A 13,441-nucleotide genomic window follows, 5' to 3' on the forward strand; every position below is an offset into this window, starting at 1 on the left:
AATGAATAACATAGATTGTATAAATAAGAATTAATTCATAACAACTCACCCACTGCGTGTGTATCGTTTACTCCTTTTTTTTTTCCTGGCACTTACTCTTTTTTTAAAAAAAAAAATATAAAACTACGTATCATCTTGTGCATTCATCATCACCAAACTACATTGGTGGTGTCATGCAAAAATAAAAATAAAAATGAAGGAATAGCTTAAACGGTGTGACACTTCATAAAATGCTAATTATACACTACTTTTTTCTTGACATATTTCAATTCCACGTCTACACAGGCGAACAGAATAATAAGATTGCAGAAATTTTAGAAAATCGTTATTAGAGAAAATCGTAATAAATGTATAAATGCGCAAGTAAAATCATTTACTTTTTTGAAATGAGCATAACCGTGAAATTAAAGGTCAAATTATTAAAAAGACACTGATATAATTAGAAAAGACAAACTAAAATATCTTTAATACAAAAAAAAGAACACAATTCTTAAATGAGTTATGCCACAGAAACCTCAAAACATGCACTAGGCATACCATAGGAGGGCATAGGAGTATAGGCATAGGTATCTTACGCAGAGTTTTGTTTTTTTTTTTTCTGGAATTATTATTTGTTATTATAATATATGTATATATTTCATTTGATTATTTATTTGAGTTATTTTTCTGTTGTCTTTATCAAGTAAATAAAGGGAGGCATATAAAAGTGCAAAACTCCCTATTTGTTTAAACTTGAAACGATAAAGATCAGAAGGCCTGAGTCCTGAGTCCTGAGTCACTCTGCTCAGTAGCAGTTGTCATCTTGATTTCTACTTCCATTCCCACAAAATGCGAGTCCTTGTCTTGCTCATGCTCTTCCTCCACTCCCTCCACGCAGCGCGAATCTCAGAATACCGCGCGCTTCTCTCTTTCAAAGCATCTTCCATAACCAACGACCCCACCCATGCTCTCTCCTCCTGGAACTCCTCCACCCCCTTCTGCTCCTGGTTCGGCGTCACGTGCGACTCTCGCCGCCACGTGACCGGCCTCAACCTAACTTCCTTATCTCTCTCCGCCACTCTCTATGACCACCTCTCCCACCTCCCCTTCCTCTCCCACCTCTCCCTCGCCGATAACCAGTTCTCCGGCCCCATCCCGGTTTCCTTCTCCGCCCTCTCCGCCCTCCGCTTCCTCAACCTCTCCAACAATGTTTTTAACCAAACTTTTCCTTCTCAGCTTGCGCGCCTCTCCAACTTGGAGGTTCTCGACCTCTACAACAACAATATGACTGGCCCTTTACCTCTCGCCGTCGCCTCCATGCCGCTCCTCCGCCACCTCCACCTCGGCGGCAACTTCTTCTCCGGCCAGATCCCTCCCGAGTACGGCACCTGGCAACACCTCCGCTACCTCGCCCTCTCCGGCAACGAGCTCGCCGGCTACATCGCCCCGGAGCTCGGTAACCTCTCCGCCCTCCGCGAGCTCTACATTGGCTACTACAACACCTACTCCGGCGGCATCCCTCCCGAGATTGGAAACCTCTCCAACCTCGTACGCCTCGACGCCGCCTACTGTGGCCTCTCCGGCGAGATTCCGGCTGAGCTAGGAAAGCTTCAGAATTTAGACACGCTGTTTCTTCAGGTGAATTCGCTCTCCGGTTCTCTCACTTCCGAGCTGGGGAACTTGAAAAGCCTCAAGTCAATGGACCTTTCCAACAACATGCTCTCCGGAGAGGTTCCGGCGAGTTTTGCGGAGCTGAAGAATCTCACTCTGTTGAACCTGTTCCGGAACAAGCTCCACGGCGCGATTCCCGAGTTTGTTGGAGAGTTACCGGCTTTGGAGGTGTTGCAGCTTTGGGAGAACAACTTCACCGGAAGCATTCCTCAGAGTTTGGGGAAAAATGGAAGACTCACTCTCGTTGATCTTTCTTCGAACAAAATAACGGGGACGCTACCTCCATATATGTGTTATGGGAATCGTCTTCAGACTCTGATAACTCTCGGGAACTATTTGTTCGGTCCCATTCCTGATTCGCTTGGGAAGTGCGAGTCTCTGAATAGGATTCGGATGGGAGAGAACTTTCTGAACGGTTCTATTCCGAAGGGTCTATTTGGGCTTCCGAAGCTTACGCAGGTCGAGCTTCAGGATAATCTTCTCACGGGACAGTTTCCCGAGTATGGTTCCATTGCCACTGATCTTGGCCAGATTAGCCTCTCTAATAACAAGCTCTCTGGGCCGTTGCCATCCACCATTGGGAACTTCACTAGCATGCAGAAGCTTCTTCTTGATGGTAACGAGTTTTCAGGTCGAATTCCTCCTCAGATTGGTAGGCTGCAACAGCTTTCGAAGATTGATTTTAGTCATAACAAGTTCTCGGGTCCCATTGCTCCTGAGATAAGTAGGTGCAAGCTTTTGACCTTCATTGATCTCAGTGGTAATGAGCTCTCTGGTGAGATTCCAAACCAGATTACTTCCATGCGGATATTGAATTATCTCAACCTTTCAAGAAACCATCTAGATGGGTCTATTCCAGGTTCCATTGCCTCTATGCAGAGTTTGACTTCTGTTGATTTTTCATACAACAATTTCTCTGGGTTGGTTCCTGGCACTGGCCAATTCGGCTACTTTAACTACACCTCTTTCTTAGGGAACCCTGAACTCTGTGGCCCATATTTGGGTCCTTGTAAAGATGGGGTTGCCAATGGCCCTCGCCAACCCCATGTTAAAGGTCCACTATCTTCTTCATTGAAGCTTTTGCTAGTTATTGGGTTGCTTGTGTGTTCCATTTTATTTGCTGTTGCGGCAATAATCAAAGCCCGGGCTTTGAAGAAGGCCAGTGAAGCTCGGGCATGGAAATTAACCGCGTTCCAGCGCTTGGACTTCACTGTTGATGATGTTTTGGATTGCTTGAAGGAGGACAACATAATAGGGAAAGGGGGTGCTGGCATTGTATACAAAGGGGCAATGCCTAACGGGGATAATGTTGCTGTGAAAAGGTTACCAGCTATGAGCAGAGGATCTTCCCATGATCATGGTTTCAATGCTGAGATTCAGACATTGGGGAGGATTCGACACAGACACATTGTTAGACTGTTGGGTTTCTGTTCAAATCATGAGACAAATCTCTTGGTGTATGAGTACATGCCAAATGGAAGTTTAGGTGAGGTTCTTCATGGCAAGAAAGGGGGCCACTTGCATTGGTACACAAGGTATAAGATTGCTGTGGAGGCTTCAAAGGGCCTTTGCTATCTACACCATGACTGTTCACCACTCATTGTCCATAGAGATGTTAAATCCAACAACATCCTTCTTGATTCCAATTTTGAAGCACATGTTGCTGATTTTGGGCTCGCTAAATTCCTGCAAGATTCTGGAGCATCTGAATGCATGTCTGCTATTGCTGGTTCTTACGGATACATAGCTCCAGGTAATATATTGAAATTCAACACAATTGATGATTACATGTTGAACTAGTGTGAATAATAGTAGTCTTTATTTCTTCTATATTTCTATCTAGAATCCTTAACTGTCGGTGTTTGTCTCGTTTCACTCAACATCATTGATTTAGGCGTAGAAGTGAACTGTAGGTGTTGCTGTTTGGTGTGCCTTAATTCATTAATAAATGCTAACATGCTATGTTGCCTACCTTCCCTTGTCAAACACTAATAACCTCTTGACTTGCCCTCTAAATTAGTATGCTTCCAATTACTATTACTATTTAAAGCTAATGGTAGCTAACTGTGACCTTTGAGTCTTGATCGTAGCCCCCAACCTATAATTAGTTAAGTCCTGTAGTTATAGGTTAGAGATGTTCACAGTTGGAAACTGATTAATTGGCAACATGTACGTCAAAGTAAATGGATGCCATTTTCCATTCCTTTTATCACATATTGACTTTATCTTAATTGTCTTCAATTAATGTGGCTGTATTATTTTTGTTCGTAGTTGTTGATTTAAAATGAAATTTTGACTGCAGAGTATGCCTACACTTTGAAAGTTGATGAGAAAAGCGACGTGTACAGCTTTGGAGTGGTTCTTTTGGAGCTTGTAACAGGCAGGAAACCGGTTGGCGAGTTTGGCGATGGTGTGGACATTGTACAATGGGTGAGAAAAATGACAGACTCAAACAAGGAAGGAGTTCTAAAAGTTCTTGATCCTAGACTTCCCTCGGTTCCACTTCATGAGGTGATGCATGTTTTCTATGTAGCCATGCTGTGTGTTGAGGAACAGGCGGTGGAGAGGCCAACTATGCGCGAAGTTGTTCAAATTCTGACCGAGCTTCCAAAACCACCAAGCTCCAAACAAGGAGACTTAACAATCACAGAATCCTCTTTGTCTTCATCAAACAGTTTAGAGTCTCCAACCACGGCATCAAAGGAACCCAAAGATCAACATCCTCCTCAGTCGCCACCAACCGATCTACTTAGCATTTGAATTTTGAAGTGCTCAGTTGGGGACAGGGTTGTGTTTCATATTTATTTCGTTTGGGTTGTGATAGCTTATCTTATCTACTTGCTTTCTTCAGTTTTCTTTTCTTCATTTGGGGTAGGGTTTTCTTTTAAGGTGTTAAATGTTTGAATGTTTATTCTCTCTTTAATGTTTTTGTAATTTGTACAGTAGGATTGGTGGTGGGAGTATTTTTCTTATATAAAGTCTTTGTCTTCATCATGTAGCACTTGTTTTATGGTACGTACAGCGCTGTTGCTGTTCTGATCCTGCACCGGGGAACAGTGTAAACATCGTGAGAAAGTTTTTTTTATTTTATTTTATGGGGTACCATTGACAAGGAGAGTGACAGGGGTATGCAATGACACCATCGGGTTTGGTATTAAAAGAGAGAAATGTGTACGTCGCTTATAATACTATTTATGAAACCAGAGAGGACAGAAGCAACGAAAAGAACTTTGTAAATTTTGAGCCACAACAATAAACTTTATGGATGAAATCTCGTTACATGGCATATAGGGTAGAGAATTACTTCCTACCAACCCTTCTTTTATATTTAATTTAAAAATAAAAGAATTCACAACTAGATTTGCATATGGAGAGGGATTACCTTTATTTTTTATATGCATATCAACATTATGATCATATGGTGGTAATTATGATACAAAAATGAGAATGAGAGTCTCCTCTCCTGCGATATTGTGATAGCAATATAGTATAATATACCCACGGTAAGAAAATATAATATACTTCAAACTGCGGAAACACGGGTTTAAGGGATTATTTTTTTGGATACAAGATTTTAAGCGATTATTATTCTTCAAAGACAAGTAAATTCATATGAATTCACTCTTTGGTGGGCATTTCATATGAACTAGCAATAGACATTTCACATACCCATAAAGTATGATAGAAGTGGTTAATAGCATGGGTCGTGTAACTATATGACAGAAGTTCAATTCTTGATTATACGAATAGAGCGACATTTGTGTGGAAAAAAAAATCTATTAACTGGTTCTCATGGCTTTTATTAGTGGAGGTGCCTTGCTTTCAAGATAAAAAAAAATAACATTTCATATTCGATATTCAATTAATTCGGTATTAGTGTATTACTAATTTTTAAGTTTTAGCAAGTAATTGAGCGAGCTACCTTGAGTAAAATTATAAGAAAATGCAACCATTGCTTCTTTTTGGAAAGTGAAAACAACTTTAAAATGGATTACAACTTAGAGTCAACCCCCCATAACAGGTTGTGGAGTGTGTGGACCATGCTTTGAAGTATGGTTGCATTGCTGCCATGCATAGGGTCAGGGATGGATAGTCCTAAACAGGAATTCTGGCACGGACATTTTACCTTAGCATTTTAGAAAGGGTCCCAAGTAAGGTATGCACGTGACACACACGTTAGAAAAGAATGGTTTGTTACGAGTTAAGTGAAACTGTATTTTTGGTTGTTGAAACTGTTGTGGCAGATTCATCTTCATCTTGAGTAAGTGTACAAACCCTTTTCCTTGGATGGCCAAGCTAGCTACCACACTTAAGTTAGGAGAGGTTTGATATGGTTAGAATTAGAGAGTTACGCCTGCAGTGTGATATCTCTGGTTGGTGTGTCATAACTAAAGAGAGATAGACGCATGTGAAATTTATAAAAATTGGGTCCAACTTGCCCCCTGCCATTTCCTAAAGGGAAAAACCAGGACAAAATTCCACTGCCTCTTTGGTTTGGTTGATTGTGGAATGAGGATCTATAATAATATTAGAATAAATAAATACCATTAACATGGTTGACATATAATCTTGTTTTTAAGTATGTGATAAAAAATTTAATTATAATGTGTGCATATATAAAAAATATATCTCGCAAGAATTAGTCTTTAATTGCCGTGCCGACCAATAGAAACTACATTTCATCTAAAGAAAGAATAGATAAAGACAAGGGTGCATGCTTAAACATCCCTTTTGATCCCGAAATGAAACCAAATTAAAACGACATTGCATGCAGACAGGTTGATTTTGCTTGCTACGACCATCATGATGGGATGTGATGGCATTCAATGGAGTGGAACAGCTGGGCCAAGTGATGGAAAAAGGAATGGGGTGTACGAATGATCGGATTCGTAAATTATATCTAGCTTTGATCATTAATATTATTGGAGTCAAGAGAAATTCCCCCTTTTGTAAAACAAGGTTATGTGGTAATTATTGTGCTTTAAATCCAATCAAACCACTTTAAAAACGAAAAACATAGATTAGATACTGTAAAATTACGGAAAGCGTGAAAGAGAAAGTTATGTTTAAATTAAAGGGGATTATAGGTACTACTAGTAGTATATTACATTAAAGTGTTTATTTTTTTTATCCGCAAATATTATTGGTTAATTTTTTTAAACGATGATTGAAACCCACGACATTAAAGTGTTTGTTGGTTATCATAAATAAATGTAAGATTATTATTTTTTTTAAAATGTTTTTGTATCATCAATTTTTTAGTTGGTCCAACGAGGAAATGCTTGTGTGGAACTCTAGAATCAAAATCAATGGGGTATGGAACCTCTACAGAATCAGAATCCATATATCCATGAGGGGTGGCTGCTAGCGGACACCAAAATTAGTTCATAGAGAATGTAATGGTTTTCGAAGGGTCCTAAGGAGAAAAAACCAAACACTTGGATGCATTATTATTACTCTATGATTGAGGAAGTGAAATTTGGAACATGAAATTCAACCCAAGATCTTGACACTGAATAATAATACACCATGTAGTATATGACAAATCATTCGAAGTTTCAGTACTAGGGGCAAGAAAAATCCAACATGGTTCACACACTAAAAATTAAATAAAGCTCCTCGACACGGCAATGGAATTCAAATTGTTTGTGTTGAAAAACGAATTCCAAGGTAAAAAAACAATTGAAAGTTGAGACTTGAAAGACAGCAAAGCTAATTCGGTACCAACATGACAAACAACTTTACCCCAAAATCTATCAAAAGAAGGGGAAGCAGTGGAGGGACTTGCACTTTTGGTACAAAGGTTTTCTGTTTACTTGGACCTATTGTGTTGTCTATATAAAGTATCATATCACCCACTATATTCTCCCCTATTTTAATTTTGATGTTATCTGCTACTCCTACTGTTTTTCTTTTGTACTTATGTTACTTTTGAGATTCAATAGATTGAAAAACCTCACTTGCTATGTTTATGTGTATAAAGATCCGAACAGTGAATTGGCATTTGGGTGTCCTCTTTGATCCGTGTAGCTGACTAAGATATTCCTTCCATGGATTTTTCACTTAGATGTTTATAACATTTTTCTTATCACAAAGTTACATGTTAATATGCTCATGTGGCCTTTATTAGTAAATATTAAATTAATGAGCTATACTAAGCATAATTTTAATTTTAGTTTTATCATGTAAAGTTTATATTGTTCAATGATAAATGAGAAAAAAATATTATTTTATGTCCTTAAAGATGTGTTATTCATTGCTACTTTATTGATAAGCTATTTCGTACAAGCAATTCATATGAAAATAACATGAATGAATTTGAAATCAATCACCGAATAAGAGAAGGATACACCATACTGTCTATACACCGATACACATTACAACACATAACATCTAGGAGTACAAGAGAAAATAAATCAACGTTAACACCATCTCGTTTTGTACTGTTCATGTTGATAGAATCCGTACTAAAAAATTCCCCTTGATTATTATTTTTTATGCATTGTTTAATACAAACACTATGGTATGAAAACAGCACAATGAATTTGCAACCAAAACCGGACAAGAAAATACACAAGATTTGCTTTTGGATGAGGAAAGGATACACAAGATAGTTAAGAATATACAAGAAAGTAAATAAATAGCTAACACCACTTCATTTCATTATATTCATGCAAATAAATAAAATTCATACTAAAAATCATTTCCCTTACTCTGACAAATTTAGTTTTTTTTTTTTTTTTTTTACGGTTATGACAACTTTAGTTACTATATACTTTCATCCTTAAAAGATGTAGAAGTCGTCCCGTAGTCTTGCACTACCCGTAAGACACTAAGACATTGGGCTTAAATTAAAAATATGATAACTAATATTGATGATTGATATTATTTTGGCACTATCTTCTTTTAACTTTAATTCCTTTAATTATAACTTTTTATCCTTGGATCCCTTCCTTTTTGTGAATTTCATGTAAGGGTTTCTCCCTCTTTAAATTTGTACACTATTATAACTCAGGAGTATGCATTTGTAAAAATCGTTAATGAGAATTTATCAAAATAGAAACTCCGTCAAAAACTCACTTTTCAATACAACAAGATATATTTTTTTTTTCTTTCTACCTCATAAATGTTATTTACCATAAACAATTTTGTTTGAATTTGACGAATCAATATAGAAGGCAATTTTTCCTTTAAATATTTGACATAATTACACTCATAAAACTCAAATCGAAATCTTCAATTAAGCTGAAATTATTGTAAGTCAATGCATCCACACATTTAATAGTAACAAGAGGAGATTTGAAAAAAGAAAAAGAAGATAAGTAACAAATTAATTTAATGTTTAAATTGATATAAAAAAATATTAGTAGAGCATAATTTGAATCACCTACCATTTAACTATTATCTGAGTAGTAATTAAAACAATAAACAAACAAATTGTACTGCAAGTAGTCCAAATTATGTGAGTAGTAATAGAAATAACTTTCCTATTTATGTTGTCAACAAAACATGAGGACTTTAGGTACCTGCAATAAAAGCAGTGGATACAGGATGACAAGTACAATTACATATTATAGTTGGGCTGATTAATTATCCCTGTGGTAGCCCACACCATTGTCATTTTATCATTGCTTGATCTCATTACTCTCCTTTGACTTCATTTAATGTTGCAGAGAACTCAAGTAATTATAATCTGCTGTGCATTGCATTGTATATTTGTATTGGACAACGGTAAGGGAACCCTGCTCGAATATTCAATTCATCTATACAAAACACCAAACAAAAAAATATATGCTCATTAATTGAAATCTTGTGCATTTGTCATATATGACTCCTTTGGTGCTTAAACTACTTTTAAATCAAAGTCAATGCAATAGGGAAAGCTAGTAAGTGAAGTAAATTAAAGTTGGGAAACTTTTCCCCTGTCAGTTTTTTTTGAACTTGTTTTATACGAAAATTAAAGTTGGGGACTAGCGAATTTGATTGGAAAACTAAAAAGTTGAGCATTTGTGATGCGAAACTTTAAACACCATTTTTAATTTCCTTATTTCAATTCATTCTTTAAAGGGTGAAAAAGCACCCAGAAATAGAGGGAAAAAAGAAAGTTGAGAAGGCTACTAGGTCTTGACTTGATAGATGCACATGGGTTTCGAAAAAAAGAAAAATACTAATAAAGCAGTTTGCCCTCAATGCAAGTCCACTCACACAGCCCCACCGTTTTGCCCTCTTTTTTGTATCGAGATCGAACACAGTTTGCATGACCAAATTGTAAAGACAATTACCATGCGGACTGAACATGTCAATCCCCCCATTTTGTCCTGTTTTAAACCATTGAAATTTTTTGACACAAAAGGAAAAAAACATTGATAATTTAGAAATAAATATTATTCAACTTGGGGAGATAGGTTTCTCGTGAGAAGACATTTGAAGCTGATATTAATAATTTTGCTGTGAATGAGAGGTGAGGAGTGAAGAAGTACGAGTTATGGATGGACAGTGGCAGACATGCCAAGCATTTGTGGGGTCATAACCATGAATTTTAAGGCCAAGAGGAGATAATTATTTGAAAAATATAAATGTGGAAATTAAAAAATTCTTAAGTAAAAGATAAGAAAAGAATAAAAAGATAAAAGAAACCCTGAAATCATGCAGACGATCCACGAGTGTTTGTGGATCATTGTTGTGGCAATCATTTGCGTTGCACATATCGTTCTCATGAACACTATGTTACTTACCATGTAATCAATTACGAGCCCACAATGGTAAAGAAACTAATAAAGAATTGTTAGCAAGTGGGTTGTGAATCTAACCAAGGTTTTTAAAATGGGATTGGTCACTAGTTGAAGATTCAATGATCCATAATAGTTTAATCATTTTTATATTTTGACATTATATTATTTTAAATAATAAAAAATCCAAACTTATAAAATATTAGGATCTAAAACATTATAAATTAGTATAAATATTAAATTATATGTTTTATTGAAGAAAAAAATAATAGACAAATTAATTGATTTATATGTGAAATATTTAAATATGTATCTTTATTTATCTTAAAAAATAATTTAAATTAAATAAAAACTTTAAAAAAAATTAAGAAGACTGGTTTCATACTGGTTCTCTATGTCGGTTCAACTCCAATTTTGGACCAGTTTTACTGGTTCCAACTGGTTTTGAAATGCCTCATTTTAAAGAGTGTCCAAACTGGTTGAACAAGTTAGTCTGGTCCGATTTTCAAAACATTGGGTGTAACTCTAACTCAACCTTATAAAACCGATTTGTTTCACTTATATAGTCTAGTTCAACATTATTTTTAGTCTATGTGCGACTTCAACTTGTTTTCCTTTTGTCCACGACTACTTGTCTGGTAGGACTTTTAACACACCCCTTTATTTAGGAGTGACTACCATTTATGTGGCTTTTTCACTACTTTTCCTCATGCTCGTGACTATCCGTTTGTAGTGTGACAAACACAAAAAGTCTATCTGTGACACCCTCTACTCCGATATACATATTTATATAATAAAATACATGGAAATGTGGAATTACATAAAATGATTTTATTCAATAAACATAAAGGAGCTCATGTGGATAAAATATTCACATTCGTGTTTATCACCAAATTAAAAACTTATCAATTAAGGGTATGAAAACATTTCCGGCTCAAAACAAGGTTGACCAAAACTCTAGATAATAAACTAAAGACTCAACATGTGAAACAAAAATGATAAAAACTACATGTCTAGAACTTCATGCGATTAATATAGAAACTCATGCTCCAATGTCACACCCTATTAGAGCATTGTGTCACAGCGTCTTCTAGCACGGATTCTTTAAAGTCATCCACCTAACCATCTGCTCCCACGAACACATGGTTTAAGATCATCTCAGGATCTAAACACAACCAACACACAAATAGTGAGTTATCACATTCCTAAATAGGTAAAGATAAACGAAAGTGTGCGCGCACACACACACACACACACAATATAAGTATAATAAGCTCAATTTAGCACAATTCACTTCATGTTACCAATCATTGTGTAAAATCATTTTCCCAATGATTTAATCACAAAATCATATTACACACCTTCACATTAATCATGTGTTTAGAACAACATATCTCAAGTACAACACAACATCTCACACTCACACAATTCATTACCAACCATCACGTAACAAGTTACAATGATCATTACATAAACATTATGCAATAAATACACTAAGACTCAATTCTATATGCAATGTGGTATCATGTCAATGAAAAACCTCGTTGGGCGTCTAGAATTGCATGACAAGACAGACCACACATTGGTAACACTGCTACAAAAATTACTTTCTACGACAAAGATTCTACTGACAAAAATTACTTAGAAAGAAACACGATGACATTTTTGTAAATAAAGGCAATAACTTTACGATGATTTTACAAAACCGTCTTAGAATATTTTTCACTCTTTTAAATATTTCGTTTCTCCCACACTCTCCCGTGCTCTCACTCTTTGACTTCCCTTTCTCTCTTCGATTCCCCCCTTTAGGGTTCGTCGTCATTGCAGTGTCGCGAAAGGGACTAAACCCTCACTAGAAGAGTCTCCTCATCCTCGTCCTCTTCCACGATGAGTGTCCACATGACATTCCTAGACGGCTCGGTGAACGTGAACTCCCTTTTCACGACCACCATCTTCGTGGGCCTCTCTCTCACCACCTCGGGGCCAGTGCAGCCTCGAGAACCACTCCTCATGCATCGCCAATGTTGACGTAGTCAAGAAGCTCCTCGTCTTCGAAGTGGTGTTGTTTAGCTTCTTCCTCTTCTCATCACTAGTGCCACAAAGGCTAAAGCTGGCGTTGAATCTACTTAACAACAAGGACGCCGATGAGGCCTTCCAGGCCCACATCAACCTCAAGGCCCTAAGGCTCGACATGCTAGGCTCCGCCATTGGCTTCGTCTTGGGCTGCCTCTTTCGATTGGGAATATTGTCGTGTGGGAGCAAGGGCACCACGCACGTCGTGACCGTGATAGTCGTGTTGGTCTCCTCCGCTCTCGTGGTTTATATTTCCATTGCCCTTCTTTCTTTTATTTGTTAGATGTAATGGTTTGGATGATGATTTTTTACATAGGGAGATGACTAGAAAGAGGATATAGATCAAGAAAATCAACAACATTAGTTCAAGGCAAATGACTTTGTCCAAGAAAAGGAAAAGGGCTTTTCAAGAAGGCTCAGGGAAGTACCTTGCCAAGAGGAACACTCTTGGATTGTTCTGCATCAATAAATTGTCTATGCTATTGGATTAAAGTACACATGTCTCAGGTGATGGTGGTGAGTCCTGGAATGATTTGGTGCAAAATTATGCTAAATGGTGGGATAATAGATTAAATAAGGTGAGCCCATTTTCTGTTTTGTCTATGTGTTCTTAAATCTTTACAAGTTTATATTACTTTATTAGATTTTTTTTGTATTGAGTTAGTAGTTCATTTTGATTGTTAGAGGAATGTAAAAGCTCCCGATTTCAAGCACAAAGAAACCGGTAAAGGGTTGTGGCTTGATTCTTCATCAGAGTGGGTGTTGGAAAAATTGATGCCACCTCCAAAGCCTAAATTGTGTTTATGACTCAGACTATTAAATATATTTGTAACTTTTTATATCAAATTTGAATATAAATACTAGAATATTATCATTATTGATATTTATAAATTATAAATTATAACAATTTTTTTTGGAAGGCTCAGTACAAAATGTTTTTCAATTTTATATTTATGTGTTTGAAAAAGAATATTGCAGTTGAATTGTTG

General features: G+C 36.8%; 1 protein-coding gene, 1 long non-coding RNA gene and 1 pseudogene across 2 annotated transcripts; all 3 read left to right on the plus strand.

Moving 5' to 3' along the window:
• The first annotated feature begins 718 nt into the window (after positions 1–718).
• On the plus strand, positions 719–4,692 carry LOC114392777 (leucine-rich repeat receptor-like serine/threonine-protein kinase BAM1). The gene is made up of 2 exons (XM_028354004.1): positions 719–3,403; positions 3,953–4,692. The coding sequence occupies exons 1-2, from the start codon at positions 829–831 to the stop codon at positions 4,408–4,410; spliced, it is 3,033 nt and encodes a 1,010-aa protein (XP_028209805.1). The 5' UTR covers positions 719–828; the 3' UTR covers positions 4,411–4,692.
• Positions 4,693–12,035: 7,343 nt separating this feature from the next.
• Positions 12,036–12,735, plus strand: LOC114391456 (annotated as a pseudogene).
• A 219-nt stretch (positions 12,736–12,954) lies between these two features.
• On the plus strand, positions 12,955–13,216 carry LOC114393357. Its single transcript, XR_003662550.1, has 2 exons — positions 12,955–13,030; positions 13,137–13,216. It is a non-coding gene; the product is annotated as an uncharacterized LOC114393357 (long non-coding RNA).
• Positions 13,217–13,441: the final 225 nt, after the last annotated feature.

Source organism: Glycine soja, chromosome 17 (assembly GCF_004193775.1).
Source record: "Glycine soja cultivar W05 chromosome 17, ASM419377v2, whole genome shotgun sequence".
Classification (NCBI taxonomy): Eukaryota; Viridiplantae; Streptophyta; class Magnoliopsida; order Fabales; family Fabaceae; genus Glycine; species Glycine soja.